The following is a 21,310-nucleotide window of genomic DNA, read 5'->3' on the forward strand; positions in this document are numbered from 1 at the left end:
TATAGTTCCTCATGTTGTGACTCAACCATAAAATTATTTTCGTTGCTACTTTCATAATTGTAATTTTGTCACTGTTAGGAAATTTGTTTTCCGATGTTCTAAGGTGACCCCTGTGAAAGGGTCATTCAACCCCCACAGGTTGAGAGCTGCTGCTTTAGACAAAAAAACAGAAATTCAGTTTATAATACAGATTTTCCAGCTAGATTATAAGCTATTTAAGTTTTGTCTTTGAATTCTGATTCATAATGTTTTTGTGACGATTTTGTAGAGAGTATGAAATTGAGACTCAGAAGAATGAAGCTGTTTTACGAACAGACAATGTTCTGGATTTAAGCTATGTCAGAGAAAACAATTGAGGTTTGGAAATTGGATGAAGTGGGTCTGTTAGGGCTGAGTATAGAAAAATATAAGAAAGTTAGGACAATAAATTAGAGAATGTTGAAATAGAACTCACTAGAACTTCAAGAAGACCTAAGGGAAAGATTAGCTAGAGGTGATTATGTCACTATCACTATGTATTTGCTTGAAGAAAAAGTGGAGCACAGTGGGAACCGCTCTCCTAAACAGATGCATAAGCACTGCCATTTGTGTCATGGTTTCCAGTTTAAAGAGTGCTTTGCTATAGGAAAGTTTGGTGAGATGACTTGAGTTTTCATTTTATAGGAGCAAAGCCTAGAAGACACAGTTGAGGTTAGCAGAAGCTACTGTTAAAAACAGCACCACCCCTCAACTGTTTGCACTTGTTTGTTCCTGCTGGTCGTACAATGGCTTATTTAAAGGTTCTTTTTAATGCCTCCTGATTGTTTTGTTTCTTTGTTTTGAGACTCTGTCTTAGTATGGTAGCTTGAGCTAGTCTGGAACTTACTATGTAGTCCAGCAATTCTAGAACCCACTGTGAGTCACTCTGGCTGTCCTGGAACGCATGCGCTCTGGTGCTCCAGCTTCCCAAGTGTTAGAGCTGTAGGTATACACAGCTACTTTTTGAGGCTTTTATTATCTTTTGCATCCTTAGTAATTTTTAAATTTACATAGTTTTTACCATTGTTGTTTTATATTCAGTATAAGGTATGTAAGACAGCATTATCTTTTCATTCATTGACGGTTGATCTAAGCCATTTTGATTATAAGAAGGCAAAGGTTACTTGTTTCTGGAAGAGTGCCTCATGCTTGTTAAGATAATAATAATTGCTGGGCATGGTGGCGCACACCTTTAATCCCAGCATTTCGGAGGCAGAGGCAGGTAGAACACTGTGAGTTCAAGACCAGCCTGGTCTACAAAAATCCAGGACAGCTAAGGCTACACAGAAGGATCCTGACTCGAAAATAATAATGATGATGATAATTGATTATTATTATTACTATTATTATTACGATGATGATGATGATGGCGGCTTGGGGCTACAACCTGAGCCTTGTGCATGCTATACAAGCATTTTCCCACTGCGCATCATCACTAGCTCTTGGTTTTTTGAGATAAAGTCTTTGAAGAAATTTCAGGTTAGCCTGACATTTCCCATGTAACATGAGGCTCAAACTTAGAAACCTCTTGTGCTGGGATTACAGGTGTGAATCACTAACTTGCCTTGCTGCTAGCTTTTAACGAAAGTAAAATACTGGGGCTGGAGAGGTGGCTCAGTGGTTAAGAGCACTGACTGCTCTTCCAGAGTACCCAGATTCAACTCCCAGCACTGTCTGTAACTCCAAGATGTGATGCCCTCACAGAGACATACAAGCAGGCAAAACATCAATGCACATAAAATAAAAAAATCAAATTTTTTTAAAAGAAGAAAGAAAGTAGAAGACTGAATTCTAACACAGATACCAACTTTTCAATACTTAGGACTAAACAAGAAAACACTTTTCATATAGCATTTGTAGTTATAGTCAAGTGGACGCTCTGCCCTTCCAGCTACCTGACGACATTTTGACAGGTTCATTTGAGGTGTGGAATTCAAGGATATTTAGAATGGAATTTTGTTACTATTATAGTTGTCCTTATGTAGACAGAGAGGTCTGATCCAGCATTTGGACGTAGAACCATTTAAGGACCAAGCCTTCTAGAAAGGTAGAATACAGACCCACGTTCTTTTATTAAATCATGCAGGGGAAAGATGTAGGTTTTAAATACTCTATCTAATTTATTTTGCTCTGTTGATTTTTACCAATGAGCGTCTTTTCAGAAACAAGCCATCAATCTCAGCAAAATACATGGTTTTTATCAATGATAAAAGGTGGTTGAGAGCTGGGTGTGGTGGCGCATCCCTTTAATCCCAGCACTCAGGAGGCAGAGGCAGGTGGATAGCTGTGAGTTTGAGGCCAGCCTGGTCTACAAAGTGAGTCCAGGACATCCAGGACTACATAGAGAAACCCTGTCTCTGGGGGACGGGGTAAAGGTGGTTAAACACTTGTAACAGCTTGTACTCCATATTTGGAGAATAGTCTATGCTTAGCTAGCAAGGCATATAATTTCTCTGATTAGGCAACTGCCTAGGATACAGCTTAAATCATCTAAATGGTCTCATCTGTGCTCAATTATTTTAAGGTAAATTATAACAATTATGTTAAATATATTTAATCTGTCCAGTGTTATAAGCAGAGAGCCAAAAGGACATGCAGTGGCTTGATAGTTTATCTCTCGTCACAGTCCATCTAAGTGCTAGCGCTAGAGCTGTATTCTAGCGGGAACTCCAACACTGTCTGTTTCTTCTAAAACCATACGTCTCCAACATGGTAAGTGCCCAAGACATACATACATACATACATGGTAAGTGCCCAAGACACACATACATACATACATACATGGTAAGTGCCCAAGACACACATACATACATACATACATACATACATACATACGTACATACATGGTAAGTGCCCAAGACACACATACATACGTACATTCATTCATTCAAGGTCTCTGTGTAGTACAACATGTACCACAACCTGTGACTTTCCTGCTAGTGCCACTATATCTAGCTTTTTGCTAAATAATGTAAGTGCTACATAAATAGTTACTGTATTGTGAACTTGTATTTTAGAGCAGTTGGGAAAATGTTCAATAATGGTAACACAATATATTTAACAGTAGGTTTATAAGAAAAATATTCAAAACTGCCTTCTCTCTTACATCATTCAAAAACTAACTTCTAAAGTAAAAAATATATAAGAAAAATATGGATTAAAGAAATATAATAATTTGGGCTAGCAGAATGGCTCAGTGGAGTAAAGGCACCTGCCATCAAACCTGTTGACCAGAATTTAGATCTGTGGAACCCACATGCCGCATGCCCCGCCCCCCTCCAAACACACAAAATAAATGTTGCTAAAGAGTCAAGTGTTGCTAAAAAAAATTTTAATGTTAATTTTTTTTGGGGGGGTTGGTTTTTTGGTTTTTCAATACAGGGTTTCTCTGTCTAGCCTTAGCTATCCTGGACTCTTTGTAGACCAGGCTGGCCTCAAACTCACAGAGTCCACCTGCCTCTACTGGCGTTAAAGGCATGCATTGCCACACCCAGCTTAATGTTAGTATTTTTTTGAAACCATTTACTGTGGTAAATACTATGCTTTTTACTTTCTGAGGTAAAAGGGAGTTGAGGTTAAATGTTGGGCATGAACTGATTATCTTGTGTTGGCCCAGTGTAATCGCAAAGCTTCTTAACGTGAAGGAGACAGAGACGTAAGGACAGAAGAGAGGAGACCCTACTTTACCCACTTTGTACTAATGGCCAAACCACAGCATTCTCTAGCTTGGGGAAGAGGGGCCTGTGGGCTTGGCAGCACTGAAAGGGGTTTTGAGTTGCTGACTGTTGAAACTGCAAGATAATATATCATGGTTGTTTTCAGCTCATTTGTTACAGTAACCATAGGCATTAAGAAGCACTGTTTTAAAGTGATACAAGAGATTTTTTTTCCTGCCTTTGGGAGAGAGTGGTCTTAGTTGAACTCAATAGGAAATATTGTCTCTGGTCTTATTCTTAATTCTTATCTGAGAAATGTTAAGTAGATGCCCATTTAAAAATTTTTTCTTTGGATTTTATGTAGTTACAGACAGTTGTGAGCTGCCACGTGGGTGCTGGGAATTGAGTCCAGGACCTCTAGAAAAGCAGCCAATGCTCTTAACCTCTGAGCCACCTCTCCCTACCCGTAAAGCACCTGGGTAAAGTGCTCCTACACCAGGGTCTCAGCCTGTGCCAGGTTCACTTCTCAGTGGGTCGCCACCCCACAGGGGTCACATATTTACATTATGATTTATACCGGTAGCAAAATTATAGTTACGAAATAGCAACAAGAATAACTATGGTTAGGGGTCACCACAACATGAGGAACTATATTAAAGGGTCACACACACGATTAGGAAGGTTGAGAACCACTGACTTGATTATTTGGGATATTACCCCTGTCTGGCAGAGAACTGTAGAACTTACTGTGTAGGCCTAACAGCTGCCCTGGAAGTTAAGAGATCCACCTTAGGCCAGGTGTGGTGGCGCACACCTTTAATCCCAGCTCTCAGGAGGCAGAGGCAGGTGAATTCGAGGCCAGCCTGGTCTACAGAGTGAGTCCAGGACAGCCAAGGCTACACAGAGAAACTGCCTTAAAAAAAAAAAAAAAGAGGAAAAAAGGAGATCCACCTTAGAAGCTACTAACCAAATCCATTCAGAACACTCCAGGGAAGGAGACTGTACAAGGATCATTGTAGGCCATTGGTTTGGGAGTCAGACAACTTCACCTAGCGTTACATCTTACACTTTGATGGCTGAGCTTCTATAACTATTTTCTTTGCTGGACTTAATACCAGATGTTCAGTGTTTTGAGACTTAAAGGACACCATAGATATATATGAGACCAAAAGCTAGCTCAAAGGGCTACTGATAGTGTTTCATTAGTTGTTTGATTTACTAAATTCCAAATTTTTAACGTTGGGAGAATCCTGTAAGAATACCTGATTTGAGGCCGGGTGGGGGTTGCACACGCCTTTAATCCCAGCACTTGGGAGGCAGAGGCAGGTGGATCACTGAGTTTGAGGCCAGCCTGGTCTACAAAGCAAGTCCAGGATAGTCAAGGCTACACAGAGAAACCCTGTCTCAAAAATCAAACAACAAAAAAAGAATACCTGACTTGAGATAATTCTGAGTATAAGAATTTTGAAAATACTGATGTTCTTATTTATTTGTTTGGTTGTTGGTTGGTTTGGTTTTTCAAGACAGGGTTTCTCTGTGTAGTCTTGGCTGGGAATACAAGTGTCCACCACTGCTCCCTGCTGAAAATACTGATGTTCTTAACTTATTTTTGTGTCACGTGCTTGTTACGGTATCCCGTCCCCCTAGATTCATGAGCACTATTTGAATTTCCTGAAGTGAAACTTCATGCACTGAGATAATTGTGTGAGTTTGAAAAGGATGCATGGACACTTACTTCCTACTGTCCGGGAAGAAACTGTCTCCTGAGGCTCAGCTTTCACTCGTGATTTATGTAGTTAAGAAAGTCACACAAGTTTGAGAATGAAAATGTACTGCTATTTTCCTATTCTTTTAACTTGGAGAACTTAAACTATTTCTTAAGCACCGTGGTATTGTTGACATCTTAAAAACCATCTGCCAGCCGGGTGTGGTGGCGCACACCTTTAATCCCAGCACCCGGGAGGCAGAGGCAGGAGGATCGCTGTGAGTTCAAAGCCAGCCTGGTCTACAAAGCGAGTCTAGGACAGCCAGGGCTACACAGAGAAACCCTGTCTAGAACTCCACCCGACCCCCCTACCCCCCCAAAGTAACAAAAGACCAACCATCTGCTAAAAGGGCATGGAAGCAAATGAACGGAAGAGTCTGGGAGGACAGCCTGGATTCTGGTGCTGTGGAATATTAGCTATCCTGTGGTTAGCTACGGTCTAAATCTATTAGAGTGATTGCACTCTGGTTTAGAATGCTAATGCATGACATTTTCATTTTCTAGATTCTTAAAACTTTATACGTTAAGTATGCCTGGTGCCCTTAGAGGTCAGCAAGAGACATTGGATTCCCTAGAAATGGAGTTGTGGTTGTCAGCTGACATGTGCTTGCTGAGTATCAAACCATAGACTTCTGCCAGAGCAGACAGCGCTCTTAGCCACTGAGCCATCTGTCTCTTTAGCCCCAGCATCTTTTCTTCTTTTTCTGTTTACAAAATACTTAAAAATTTTTTATAGTTTTTTTGAAATCCCACACTCTAGGCTAGCATACAAACTAATCAATGTCATTGTGGCATTTCATACATAATTGGCCGCTCCCTGCCCCATTCCGACTGGTTTCCTTCCTTAAGAGTTCTTTCTCCTGCCTTCTTTTCACATGTAGCCCGTCTCTTAGGATCTCTGTCCTCTTATGACCCTTTTCTAATTTTCTGACATAGTCACGATCACATATATAAGTAAATACACATAATTATATCATTTTTATATTTCAAGTTATATGTTTAAGCAAATACAGATATGTCAGCTATAGTATGGAAAAAACTGTACAAAATTGAAATCCAACTCCATTTTTTCCAAAGAAGAATACAGACAACACAAACCTTAACTTCCATTTAGTTTGATTAATGTAATTTGCTATAAAAAAAAATGTAACACACTGTAATCTTGTAACTAGAAATACACATTTAAAATTTGCCTATTTTGCCAGGCGTGGTGGCACATGCCTTTAATCCCAGCACTTGGGAGGCAGAGGCAGGCGGATCTCTGTGAGTTCGAGGCCAGCCTGGTCTACAAAGTGAGTCCAGGACAGCCAAGATAACACAGAGAAACCCTGTCTCAAAAAACCAAAATTAAAATAAAATAAAAAAATTTGCCTATTTTGAGACTTAACACTTATTTTCATTGTAAGGTTTTATGGATTGTGGAGAGGAGCCGTGTTAATAGTTGAAGTCCCCCTACTTACTTTGGTGGGAAATACTCCTGACTTCTCCCAGGAGTAGATGCCTTAACTCTAAGTTACTGCTCCAACGCCCACACCTTCCAACGCCGTCACATTACGAGTTTCCTGGTTATCTGCTTGATTGAGAGGAAAGAGTGAAATTGTCTTGTTGGATCCAAATCCTTGTCTTCCTCTGCCTTCCTTCCTCCCCCCCCCCCCCCCCCCCCCCCCCCCCCCCCCGACACTCAGTCTCACAGATGGTGGAGATTCCTGATACTCCAAAATCAGCATGGTTCCTTAAGCAATACAGTGTGTCTGGCTAGTTACATTGTTGTGGGTATTGTGAGTGGAAGATGTGTGTAGTTCCTATGCAGATGTCGCACGGGAATTGGGCACCTCAGGTTTCAGCACGGGGCGGTTCTCTCAGCAGCTCAGGAGCAGTGACAGCGACAGGAGTAGCAGGCTTTGCTTTGAGTTTATGTTGTGTAAACTACTCACACAGGCCAAGGTAAGTGTAATGGCTCTGGCTTTCTTCTGTTGTTTATGGAATAATACTGTGATTGAATATCTGGGAACTTCAGATTGGAGTTGGTGGTTTGGCATCTGGATCCTTTTGAAATTCCATTGTTTATCTTTATGTCCACATTTCCCTACTTACCAATTTATCACTGTAAGATTTTTTTGGAGTTTTTTTGTTTTGTTTTTCAAAAGCAGAGCTTACTTGTTACTGATTTGATCTGAGAAATTTTTATTTAGTGTTCAGTGATTAATTTTATATAACAGTCTCTAAAGTTTACTTTGTTATGTTAGAGGATCTTATGTCTTAGGCTCTTTCTTACTCTCATAAGTTATGTTTGTGTTTAATATAAATGAGTTTGTGAACTCTATCATGGATCAAATGTTTTACCCAGAGGGATCCCTTACACAATCTTACTTGATTTTCAGGTCACTTGTACTAGAGAGAGACAGTCCTAGGTTATTCACAGAACTCACAGAAAGTTTCAGCACGCAGAGTTGTTAACTGACGCCATGCAGGAAGCAGTGCATGGTGGTCTAAAGTCACAGCACCAATGCTGGTATCTTCAGTTGGCTAGAGTGACACATGAAGTGAAAGGATTGGCCCCTCTGTTATTCTGCCTGTAGTGCCCCTAAGGAGCCAGTGCCAGGTGTCCATTGCCTGCTGTGTTTCTTTCTCTGGTTATAGTCTTATGATATCTTTTGTTGACAGAATTCTGCTTGGTCAGAGCCGTGATGGCATCGTGTTCAGCACTGATGACTACTTTCATCATCAAGATGGGTACAGGTACAACGTTAACCAACTTGGTGATGCCCATGACTGGAACCAGAACAGAGGTTTGTTTGGGCCAAGGCTCCGGGGATGGAGTGGTTTACTACGGGTCTAACCTAGGCTTTATTTTTGATTTAGACTTTTACTAGCTGAATGACTTTGACAAACTGTTAATAACCTGGAGTCTTATTTTTTTCCTTATGGAAGACATGATAGTAAATACATTTGCCTTCTCTGGTCAAGATTATAAGAATTGGTGAATTTAGGTAAAATAGGGTGGCCTGGCCAGGTGTGGTGGCGCACGCCTTTAATCTCAGCACTCGGGAGGCAGAGGCAGGTGGATCTCTGTGAGTTCAAGGACAGCTAAGGCTACATTACACAGAGAAACCTTGTCTCGAAAAACCAAAAAAAAAAAAAAAAAAAAAAAGGTGGCCTGTAAATAGTTACCAACATAAACTGATCAAATAGAGGTGGGGAACATTTCAATAGGCTTTCTTTCTTTCTTTCTTTTTTTAAACCTTATGAATAATTCAGAGAATGCCTTTGTTTTTATATTCTGAAAGTTATATTTCCACCCTGAAAAATGCTAATGTCTTTGAATCTTAATTTTTAAAAATACATGTGTTAGTTTTCCTCATTAATACTATGTTATAAGAACCCTGTCTATTACTCCATATTAGAAGACATGAGTCAGTTTCTTTCCATCGGAAGTACTGGTCTCAGTCCTGATAGTACATTTTGAATCATGTGGGGTTCCCTTCCTTTAAAAAATGGCAGACTCCTTGGGGCTCAGAATGAGACCTAAAAGATGTGGACTTTTTTTTTTTTTTTTTTTAAGTCTATGAGTGCTCTGTCTGCATGTATACCTACATGCAAGAAGAGGGCATCAGATCCCAGTATATACTTGTGAGCCACCGTGTAGTTGCTGGGAATTGAACTCCGGACCTCTTAGAAGAGCACACAGTTTTCTTCACTGCTGAGCCATCTCTCTAGCCCTGACCTCTTTCTTTCTTTCTTTTTGAGATAGGGTTTCTCTGTGTAGCCTTGACTGTCCTGGACTCACTTTGTAGACCAGGCTGGCCTCAAACTCACAAAGATCCACCTGGCTCTGCCACCTGAGTGCTGGAATTAAAGGCGTGCGCCACCACCGCCCGCCTAAAATTTTGTTATTGTTTTGGTTTTTTTGTTTGTTTGTTTTTTGAGATAGGGTTTTTCTGTAACTCTGGCTGGCCTGGAACTTGTTCTGTAGACCACTCAAAGATCCACCTGCCTCTGCCTACTGAGTGCTGGGACTAAAGGTGTGTACCACCACCACCTGGCAGCTATGGACCCTTTAAAAAAAGGTTTCATTTTAAGAATTGTATGCATATGGGTGTTTTTTTTTTTTTCTGAGTAGGGTTTCTCTGTATAGCCTTGGGTATCCTGGACTCACTTTGTAGACCAGGCTGGCCTTGAACTGTGTAACTCTGGCTGTTCTGGAACTTGTTCTGTAGACCACTCAAAGATCCACCTGCCTCTGCCTCTTGACTGCTGGGATTACAGGCGTGCACCATCCACCCGGCTGTGTATGCGTGTTTTACCTAGATGCAGATCCCTGGAACTGGAGTTAGAGTGTGAACCACCATGTGGGCGCAGGGAATTGAACTTGCATCCTCTGGAAGAGCAGCTAGTGCTCCTAACAGCTGAGCCATTGCTCTATCTCCAGTTTTTATTTGTTTGTTTGTTTTTAATTTTCTAAATGATTATAATGTGTATTGGATCTAGAGCTATCTTTAAAAAATACATGTACTATAAGTTACAAAAAACACTTTTGTAGAGAGTAAATCTCATGGTGTTTTAAGTGAGGTCACAGATAATGGTGATTCTCAGCCACACATCATCAATGAAATGCAGGTTGGACATGCCTCTTACATTAGGTTGAATTTAGTGGTTTGAGTCCTGTATATCAAGAAAATTTCATCTTTGCATTCACCTTTTTAAATTTTTGGAAGTTACTATATACACTGCTGTCATTAAGAAATGGCTCACTGTGACAGTGATTCTCCCTCGTGGTCAAGAGAGGACACTGCAGTAGGGTGATAGACTTTAGAAGTAAAGTTGCCTTCTCCTCAGTCACACGCTTAAGGACCACGAGTCTCAAATCAGTTGAACTTGGTACTGAGCTACCTGACATGAAGTTTCACTTGTATCTTTCTTTTACACTAACATTTCAAATGCATCACTTAAATTTGTTTGCTTGTTTATCCATTTATTTATTTATTGTGTGTGTGGGCATGTACACATGTGCCCAATGTGTGTGGAGTGATTCTCTCTTCCGTCTTGTTTTGAGGCAGGGTCGCTCTTGTTTCTGTTGTTGCACTCGGTATCCCAGGCTAGCTGAACTGTAAGGTTCATGGCTGTGTTCCTGCCTGTGAGGATTCTGGGACTGCAGACATGCATCAGTCCCCCTGCTGGTTATATAGGCCCTAGGGCATGTGTGTAGGCTTTTAGGTTTGCGTGGCAAGTACGCTTCTGTCTGAGCCATCTCTCTCACATCATTTTTATAGAAATACCTACTGTTTTGACCTATAAAAGACATACTTACTGCCTTTCAGTGTTTTGTTACACCTTTCATTTAAAATTTGCTTTCTGTGTAAGTAAATTTTTGTTTCTTGTATTCCTAATCACCTGTATTTCCTGTTAGTGAGAATTGGGTCTAGACTGAATGCTTCATTAGCTGTAAGTGAACAAAATGTTCTAAGATGGGTTTTGCAGTTTGTTTGTTATTTTGTTTGTTTGTTTGCTTGTTAAAATCAATATCAATCCAGAGAATATATGCAGCATGTCTTGTATTTCATGGCACTAATTGAAGAGATAATATAATTCTTTTGTTGCTGTTTTTTTGGGGGGGTTGTTTATTTGTTTTTTGAGACAGAGTTTCTGTGTTAGGCTTGGCAACTTTTTGTTTTAAATGCAAAGATGTATTATGTTTCTTAATTCTAAATAGTTAAATTTTACTTATGTTTTTATTTCAGCAAAACAAGCTATCGATCAGGGGAGATCTCCAGTTATAATAGACAACACTAATACACAAGCCTGGGAAATGAAACCATATGTGGAAATGGTAAATAATAGACATGCATGGTTTTTACTTATTTTTATAAGATTTTCATATTCTGAAAGTTAGGCCAATACGGTCGTTATTATTAAGACATCTTTCCTTGTTTTCTAAATAGGTTTGTTTGGGTTTTAGCGTCTAAAAAATGGGAATGGTGTCAATGGTGATTGAGTGTGTCCATCTTCTTGGTCACTCCTGGACGTGAAGCTTGTAATTGGAAATCGTCCAGCTATGTGCTCTTAGCATTTTCCTAAGCCGCAGTTTGCCAAGAAGCACTTTTCTTGGTTGAGCGGCCTCCCTGTTGTCAGGTGGACTTGTACCTGTGTGCCTTCTTTTCCTTAAGCATGTTCTCTGGGTTTTGTCTTTCCCTCCCCTGTGTAGGCCATAGGAAAAGGATACAGAGTAGAGTTTCATGAGCCGGAGACTTGGTGGAAGTTTGATCCTGAAGAATTAGAAAAGTAAGAGCATCATTTTTATTGAATCCCTATCTTGCCTCTTTGGTGTGTCTTTGTGTGGTTGGTTTCTTTCTGGCTTTGCTTGCCGTCTTTGTTAGTTGGGAACAGGGGATGTGTTTTTAAAAGGAACACGTTTTTGAAGAGCGTTGCCTTGTCAGAATTTATTAGCTATCTTTTGCTGACGTGCTTGGTACTTTTTCTTAATGTGAATTCTTCTGTTTAAGTTTATTGACTGATTATGTGACATCAAGGCTTCTCCCTCCTCCCTGCACCATCATGTGTCCATTGTAGGTCCCATCATCATCTTTGTGCCTTGTGTTTTCATCCTGCTCTGACTTTACCATCTTTCCATAATTCTATCCCAAGTTGAGCTTTGCAACTGCATTATTCAGGACTTCCTTTTTTAAGTTCCTTCTAGGATGGTAATACGCATTTAGCATGTTTAGTTCCCATTGGAGTTTGGGCTGAGATGTCATTTCAGACATCTTAACTTGTCTGCTGCAAATTATGAGCAGTCATGTCGAATAAGAAAGAGTCTGCATGCCCTAGAGTCTGAATTGGTTGTTTTCTGCCCAGGAAAACTAAAGGTTTGTGGGGTTTGTTTCTGGGTCGTTTGGAGGTTTGGTTTTTCTTTTTTACATCATGTTGGGGAAATGAGCCCAGAGTGTCATCTGCTAGGCAAATGCTCTTCAGATCTTCCTAGACTTCAGACAGAGAGACTTGTGGGAGACTGTGGGCTCCAGCCCTGCAGCCTAGCTCATCCTCTGTTGGCCAATGTCCTTCCCCCATGTCACTGCTTGTCTTGCTATTCTTTTCTTTGCCTACTTTGATTCACTTCCTTTTAGTAGCAATTGTACTAGGTTTATTTCATATATCTTACAATTTACCTATATAAAGCAGTTTTTAGTATATCCATAGAATTGTGTGTTAGTCCCATTTTTAAACTTCCCTTTTCACTGTTTATCTTCCATCCTCAAACTGTTATTTTTTTATTTTCTGGTGCTGTTGGTAGAGCCCTAGTGTGTACACACTAAACACACATCCTGCTGTAAACCGCATCCCCAGCCTTCAGGCTCTCGTTCTGTGTACGCAGCCCAGCTGTTTCCCCATCTTTCATTCCTTCAACTACTCTGTCCTTGTGACTTGTGTGCTGTACACTGATAATATCTGGAGGGCGTTGTTTGCCTACCAAACCATTTATGCTGTACTCAAGGAGGAAGAGATGGAAATGTTAAACTAAAGATGGAAATGTAAAGCTAAAGAGAGTTGAGTGATGGCATGTAAATGACTGAGTGAGTAAACCACCCTATAGTTATGGCTTCATTTAACTATGACAGACTGTTGTGACTTAATCATTAGGGCTTTTGTTTTGTTTGGTCTTGAAACAGGTTTTCACCGTGTTGTCTTTGAACTCACTAGACCAGGTTGGCCTCAAACTCACAGAGATCTTCCTACCCCTGCCTCCCAAGTACCAGTATTAAAGATGTGTGCCACTAAGCCCAGCAAAATGATTTCTTAATATAAATTAGCAGTCACTTAAACTGGCATGTAGCATAATTTGAATTTTGGAGGAATTAGAATTAAATTACTAATTTGGGTATCTTGTGATTTGGTCATATTTTACCAACTTTATGAAGTTGCTTTGTTTTGTTTTCCAAGACAGTTCCTCTGTGTAGCCTTGGCTGTTGGCTGTCCTGAACTCGCTTTGTAGACCAGGCAGGTCCCGAACTCACGACGATCCGCCTGCCTCTACCTCCCGAGTGCTGGGTTAAAGGCGTGCGATTAAAGGCTTGCGCCACCATGCCCGGCTAAAGTCTTATTGTTTACGTTTGGGATTGAACACTAGCCAAGCTATTGATCTAACAGTAATGAATTCCCCTAGTCCATTTCTTGTTAATTTTTAACCTTGGGCTTCTTTATTTTTCCCTTCTGTCTTTGTGGTTGCTCTTAAACTTTGAGTGTAAAACATCAGATTAGAACCACAAGTGGTGGCGCACACCCGTAATCCCAGCACTCAGGAGGCAGAAACAGGTGGATCTCTGTGAGTAGGAGGCCAGCCTGGTCTACAGAGTGAGTCCAGGACAGCCAGGGACTCACAGAAACCCTGTATCAAAAAACAAACAAAAAAAATCCGGTTCCTATGTGTTATTGTACTGTAGGAAACCATAAGAGTAAATAAACTTTCCAAAGTCCTAAGTGTCAAGAACGGTACAGTCTCTAAATCACTTTTCTTGTCCAAAACTCATATAGAAGAAAATACAGGAAAAGGTGGGCATGGTGGCGCACGCCTGTAATCCTAGCACTTCATAGACCAAGACAGGCAGATGCAGATCTCTATGAATTCTTGAGGCCAGCCCAGGCTGCATAGTGAGTTCCGGGAAAAGCAGAACTGCATGGTGAGACCCTATCTCAAAAAACCCAATAGTGATAATAGACCTTGCCTCAAAAACTGAATAATTCAGTCATTAGTAAAATGCAAGAGGAAATGTAACTAATAAATATTTTTCATTTTTTGTTAAGCCTTAGGGAATTTGTTTCTTCTTTAATTCTCAAAACACAATCTCAGATTATTTTTTTCTTTAAAATTTAAAAATTTTCCCCTGTTGAAATATTTTTAAACTTTTCATTTAATATATTTTAGTCATATTCTATCTTCTCCCCCAACTCCTCCCAGATCCCACCCTCTAACTTCATGTTCTTTCTTTCTTTAAAAAAAAAAAAAAAAACAAGGCAAATTTATGAAAACATCTTTTATTTTGCTGTAGACCTAATGTTTTCAGTGAACCATTCTGTTGGAAGGTATAGTTGGTTAACTCAGTCCTCTGAACTAGCAAGCATGAATCTTCTTCTCACTTAGGCTTTTATCTGTTATTGTAAAATAGCTGAATTTCTAAACCTATGCTTTCTTGGGGAAAAAAGATAAAAAGACTTAAAAGTCCTTTTCCGTTTTTCGGTAGGAGGAATAAACATGGCGTGTCTCGAAAGAAGATCGCTCAGATGCTGGATCGCTATGAGTTTCAAATGTCCATCTCTATTGTGATGAATTCAGTGGAGCCAACACAGAAAAGCATACAGAGACCCCTTCCTGTCCAGGGGGAGCCGAGGTGGGGAGGTGCTCTAGGCTCACAGAGTCAAGTGTCCGTCACAGATAACTACTGAGTGGCTGTTGAGGCTGATGTGTTGATATCTTTTGAGAACAAAGTAGTAAGCGTGTCTATTTGAATAGCTTCAAATAAAAAGAACCCACTTTGTAGCCTCACAAAGGCATTCCCTGCAAGTTGCTTAGATCGTAAAGCACAAATAAAATTGCATAAAATTGTATTTTAAATGCTTTTATAATCTTTTGTCATAACACTTCTGGTTATTGTGACTGGTAAAATGAAAAAAAGAACTAGGATTTTTTTTCTAAAGCTGAATTTTAAACTAATTTTTATCTATTTTAGATACTGTTGAACTGCTTTTTTAATAGTTCATACTTTAAATTTTCATAAAAACTAATGTTTTCCTCTCATTACCCTAAATATATAGAAATACCAGCTTTTAATAGAATACTTTATAGTTGATCCCTTTAACTTGGCATACCAGTGAGCTAATTCACCAGTGTGACAAAGTCAGCGCCAAGCCATAATTAACATGTTACTTAGTTCAAACAGAATTTCCCAGCACATGTTAGACAGAAGGTATGCTAATCATCTTATGAAGCCTGTGTACATATGACGGCCATCTCTACTGTGCTGGGTTCAGGGCAGAAAACCATATGAAGACCCTCTGCAGGGGCATAGAGGTGGGAGGCACGCTGTCTCAGGTTCACATGATCAAGTGATATGTGTACCATTCTTGGACGATTCCCTACCCCTTTCTGACTGGAGTTGTAGGAGGGCCTCAGGGGCAAGGCAAGTATAGACTTTAGAAGCCTGCCAGGTGATTCTGATAATGGTTCAGGGTTTGCTGTTGTGGTTGTTCAATGTGATGCCATACAATTCTGACATAAAAATATTTTGGATGGTTGCTTAGCACCGATAAAGAATATTTGTCCTGTTATATGTGTGTTATTTCTCCTGGTTCTTATTCGTACTATGGAGCCATCTCTGTTTCTTTCACTGAGTAGCCTCGTTTATTAGATTATATTCATTTACTTAGAATTCAGAAACTTAGCTGTACTTCTTTTCCACCTTCAAGCACAACTTTGCCTAGTTGGTTCCTAATGAACAATGCAAGGAAAGAAACTCCCACCTTACTAGAATACCTTTCTTTGCAGTATTGTATACGGAGTCTTTACTCTCTGGTTTATTTTCTTAAAAAAAAAAATTCTAGCCGGGCGTGGTGGCGCACGCCTTTAATCCCAGCACTCGGGAGGCAGAGGCAGGCGGATCGCTGTGAGTTCGAGGCCAGCCCTGGTCTACAAAGTGAGTCCAGGATGGCCAAGGCTACACAGAGAGACCCTGTCTCGAAAAACCAAAAAAAAAAAAAAACAAAAAAAAACAAAAAAAAAAAAAAAAAAAAATTCTAGTTAATTACAGTGTAAAATCAAAAGTTAATTTATTACGATCCCGTGTACGCTTTGCATATTACTATTTCATGACCTTCAAACACTTTGCTAAATAACCTATCCTAAGTCATGTAATTTTTGTGTGTTATTTTAAAATGTCTTGCTTTTTTTCAAGTTGTGAGACTGAAAACTAGATACAGTGTTGTCGGCTAGTGTTTTAATCATGCCGCTGTCCGTGTCTGAGACTGTGACTGCGGCTAATCTGCACTGCTCTGTGCTGCTCACATTCAGTAGGGCCTGCCCTGCCCTGTCTTCTCCTGTTCATCTTAAGTAGACATACAGTAGGAATGTGCTGGCCCATGTTCCGTGTATGGGTATATATGTATATATACATTATACATACCTTTTTAACATAAGATTGCTTTTTAATTTAGATTTGTGTTTTCTGGTGTATTTAGATTAGCACAGTTTGAAAATCATACTAGAAGATTAAACTTGGGGCCAGGTGAAGCAACTGTTAGATATGTGTGCCTTTATGACACTTCAGGTGGGACTAGAGAGACGGCTTGGTGGGTAAGAGCAAGTGCTCTTCTGTTGGACTCAAGTTGGCGCCCAGCACGCATGCAAGGTGGCGTACAACCACCTCTAGTTCCAGTTCCAGGGAATCCAACACCACCAGGCTCTGTGTATGCCTGTACGCATGCATGTAGACTTACATGTGCACACACAATTCAGAACGCTGCATTTTAAAGGCGTGGCACTCTGAATCTAGTGTTTTCAAAGAAGCTCTTAGCTATTAAACTCTTTTTTTTAATAGACTAGAAGCTTGCCTTTGGGAGATACAGAATATGAATAAGTAAATTTCAAGATTTCTTTTTTTTAACAGTCAACTTTATCTCCATTTCTGACTAATACAGTCAGCTCTGGAGACAGGCAAGCAGATCTCTGAGTTTGAGGCCAGCCTGATCTTCGGAGCGAGTTCCAGAACAGCCAAGGCTACAGAGTGAGACTTTGTCCTGGAAAACCAGAAAAACAAACAAAGTTATTCAGAGATTTGATTTTTTTTTTCAAGATTTATTTATAATTATACAGTATTCTGCCCCCTTGTGTGCCTGCATGCCAGAAGAGGGCACCAGATCTCGTTGTAGATGATTGTGAGCTACCATGTCATTGCTGGGAGTTGAACTCAGGACCTTTGGACGAACATCCAGTGCTCTTAACCTCTGAGCCATCTCTCCAGCCCTCATTCAGAGATCTTAAATCATTTCTGTTTAATTTTTTAATATTATGAATTCTTTTTGGGGCAGGGACATCAGCATTCTCTAAGACCCTTTAAAAGTAGAAAATCACTTAATATTTTTTCAAAGCATCATGACTGATTTTTAAAAAAAAATAAACAACAGTGAGTGACTTTGCAAAGAAAGATACTAAAATCAACTAATGATAAGACAGTGGGCTTTAAAAGCCAATAAAAAAGTGTGAAACTTACCTGTTAATTTTTCAGCATGTTTTTCATTTATTTGAATGTAATTTTAATGCTCCCCGTGCCACCGCTCACTATAATGTGGTTCCCGCTAGTTTTGGACTTAAGATGCGTCACACAGCTTCGGTTCTAATTCAGTGGTTTGGTTTTAGCTTTTGAGTAAAATCAACTACTATTGGATAAGCACATTTGTCTTTGTTATAGCCTTGTTAGTAAAGCACTCAGGATGATGCAGATAAACTTGGGCACCGCTTCTCAGTTAGATAGTTTTATTTCCGTTATTTGCCACCCATTAAAAAAACATTGTTTTAATACATTTTTATGTCTTTAAAAGTAAAATTATAAAATAAAATAATTGAGTTTGTTGTTGAATTGACAGTTGGTTTAGGTACTTGAAGTCTTATCTAATTAATACAGATTATTGAACTTTCTAGTTTTACATATTGATGCAATTTGAAAGGATTCATAATTCCAACTGAAATTTTTAGTGTTCAAATTTTCTTTGAGGTGTTTAAGTTTTTATTAGAGAATAATATTGACATGCCAGGGATGGTGATGTGTGCCTTTAGTCCCAGCACCAACATGCGGAAGCAGGCAGATATCTTTGAGTTCAAGGTTAGCCTGGTCTATATAACAAGTTCCAAAAATATCAAAGTTCAAAAAACCAGGTTAAAAAAAACCAAATATTGGCATATCAATTTTTATTTTGTTTTTAAATAAGGGTACCACTAAAACAATAGCTTAAAAAAAAAAAACCAATAGCTTCTTTGTATGCATGCCAGATTTTTTTCTTTTTATAATTTACTTTATTTTATGTGCATAGGTGTGAGGGTGTCAAATGCTCTGGACCTGGAGTTACACATAGTTGTGAGCTGCCATGTGGGTTCTGGGAACTGAACCCAGGTCCTCTGGAAGAGCAGCTAGTGCTCTAACCACTGACCCATCTCTCCAGCCCCCGATTTTTTTTCTTCAGACTGTCCTCAAAGTAGCAAGGAATTATGTTTGTTGACATAGATTGTAAAAGAACCACTAGTGATTGTCTGTTTTGTTCTCCTTTTGTTTTGTAAAGCAGCATTTAGATTGACTTCCATTTACTTGGTTGAAATTGTCATGGTTTTGTTTTATGTGTGTGCTTTGCTTCCATTTATGCATGCATGTATGTGTGTGTATGTATATGTGTGTGTGTGCACCATGCATGCCACACCCAAAGAGGCCAGAAGCGGGCATTGAATTCCCCTGGAGCTGGAGTTGCAGATGGTTGTGACCATCATGTGGGTGCTGGGAACTGAACCTGGTCCTCTGCAGGAGCAGCCAGTGCTCACCAATGGAGTCATTTTCTAGCTTCCACATTGTCAAATTATTATTATTATTATTATTATTATTATTATTATTATTATTATTATTATTACTACTACTACTACTACATTGTCAACTTTTTTTAAGCCTAAAAAATTTTCCCTGTTTCATGCTTTGTAAACTTCAGAGGAAAGCCAGGCATGGTGGTGCACACCTGTGATCCCAGTACTCAGGGAGGCAGAGGCAGGTGGATTTCTGTGAATTCCAGGCCAGCCTGGTCTACAGCGAGTGCAGGACAGCCAAGGCTAACTCATGGAAGAATGGCTATAGCTGACAGTGTCCAGGTTATAGTGAGTAGAATGTGTGTGTGAATAATGATGGTCAGCGCAGCCGCTTCATGGAAATGCGTGACGCATCGGCACTGTCAGATTGTGTGCAAGAAAAGAGTGCTGTGTCGCAAGTTAACTCTCAGTGTCTTGTTTTGGTTGTTGTATGTTTGAATGGCACCAGCATGTGTTTGCATGCATGCATGTGTGTGCCTGTGCCACCGCAGTCAAACAGAGGTCAGGGGACAGCTTAGAACAGCTGGTTCTCTGTTCTACCATGTGAGTGTCTGGGATCAAACCCAGGGAGTTGAGCATGGTGAAAAATGTTTCTACTCATTGAGCCATCTTATAAGCCCACAAGACAAATCTTGGAGAAAAGGTCAACAGTGAAGAGAATGATTCTTATCTTTTATTTAAAAAAAATAAAAATAAAAAGGTGTGGTTTCATGTCACCCACAGAGGCTTCAAACTCACCGCAGCGCTGAGGATGACTGAAACCCCTGGTCCTCCAGCCGCCACCAGCTGCTAAGACGGCAGGCAGGCACCTCCATTCTCCCTTGGACTGGAGAATTTTAACTCATTGATTTTTTAAACATGTAAGGGAAGTTTTAGTCATCTATATTAGGGGTACTCTGGTTTTCTTCAAAGAGTCCTTATTGGTAACCCTGTCACATTTTAGGAGTGGTCCTGCGATGGTTACATCCATAATCCACCTCTCAACACATGGCTTGTTAACTAAGCTGTACTAAAAATAAGTATTTTACGAAGCTTGGGCACAGACGTGAAGTAGGCACTAACCTTAGAACTAGACAATACCACATTAGCCAGCACTGCACCTGTTTGCTGGGACCTGAAGACAGCGTGTTGAGGGTAATGGTCTGGGTCTTGTTTGCGTATTTGTTTGCTTGGTTTTTGTTTTTTTGAGACAGGGTTTCTCTGTATAGCCTTAGCTGGCCTGGTCACTCTATAGACTAGGCTGGACATGAATTCACAAACATCCACCTGCCTCTGCCCACCTCCCCACCCCATTCCCCACCCCCAGTGCTGGGATTAAAGGCTTGCTCTAGCTCTTTTTTTGTTTTGTTTTTTGAGACAAGGTTTCTCTATGAAGCCTTGGTTGTCCTGGACTCTCTTGTAGACCAAGGCTGGCCTCGAACTCACAGAGGTCCCACCTGCCTCTGCCCCCCGAGTGCTGGGATTAAAGGCGTGCACCACCACAGCTGACCAGCAGTCTAGCCCTTAATAATCGATTTCCTTGCTCATTTTTAGAGTTAAAGCACACCTTGTACATGAGTGGGAAGAGTGAGTTTTGCAGTAGCTCCTGGATTTCCGCATGTGCACCTGTGGTTAAGCCTGTGTTTACACTTAGTGGGGTTGGGGGCGGTGTTGTGTTATAGTCCTAGTTGTATTTACACATGAGAACTTCAAGGTTTTGCTTTTAGGGTTACTAAATTCATCTACACATTGTAATTATAATTATGCCATCTCCAGTTGGAATTCTGAACTCAGGTTTGGTTTGTTTGGTTTTTTGTTTAGGAAATACGCTCTCTGTGTTTTTTCTTAATGGCTTTAGAGGTGTGTTTCTTTTCTTTCATATAGTTCTTCTCTGTATGCGCTCTGCTTTTCTTTTTTTTTTTCTGCTTAACAGTCTTCCTGTGACCACATGGCATTCCTAGTGAGGCTGGGTAAGTGCCTGGCGAAACTATGTTTGCCTTTTCCTTCCTGTGTTCCACTGGGGTCAGTGTCACATGAATCCCTCCGGTGGCCACGCCTCAACGGTTACTCTCCTGACCCTATGGGTTAGTACAGTGTTGATATGAAATGCTTATTTGAAAGGTTTAATTTCAAAATCTATCGTTGTGATACTCATTGGTTGAGAGTCTCATAAACATGATGTAATAAGTTGATGTGTAGATTTTGGGGGAAATATTTTGGCAACTGAGTATGGGAGATTTGAGTTGATTGGTGGCAGCTGCAGCCGAGTGTTACAGAGCTCACAGT

At 40.2% G+C, this 21,310-nt stretch overlaps 1 protein-coding gene across 7 annotated transcripts in view; it reads left to right on the forward strand.

The window, feature by feature from the left end:
• The window catches only part of N4bp2l2 (NEDD4 binding protein 2 like 2), a 56,767-nt gene that overhangs the window by 4,795 nt on the left and 30,662 nt on the right, over positions 1 to 21,310 (forward strand). For 2 of the 7 annotated variants that reach the window (XR_007832392.1, XM_051162831.1), the window contains exons 3-6: positions 8,104 to 8,228; positions 11,178 to 11,266; positions 11,642 to 11,718; positions 14,673 to 14,819. Coding sequence is in view for 5 of the 7 variants with exons in the window: in XM_051162831.1 (XP_051018788.1) it covers positions 8,104 to 8,228; positions 11,178 to 11,266; positions 11,642 to 11,718; positions 14,673 to 14,819 (438 nt within the window). In the remaining 2 variants the exon portion in view is untranslated. Of the gene's footprint in view, positions 1 to 8,103; positions 8,229 to 11,177; positions 11,267 to 11,641; positions 11,719 to 14,672; positions 15,302 to 20,957; positions 21,001 to 21,310 lie in introns of those variants that run through there. The other 5 variants (XM_051162832.1, XR_007832393.1, XM_051162835.1 and 2 more) reach the window with 5 other exon arrangements.

This window comes from Acomys russatus, chromosome 19 (genome assembly GCF_903995435.1).
Source record: "Acomys russatus chromosome 19, mAcoRus1.1, whole genome shotgun sequence".
NCBI lineage: Eukaryota > Metazoa > Chordata > Mammalia > Rodentia > Muridae > Acomys > Acomys russatus.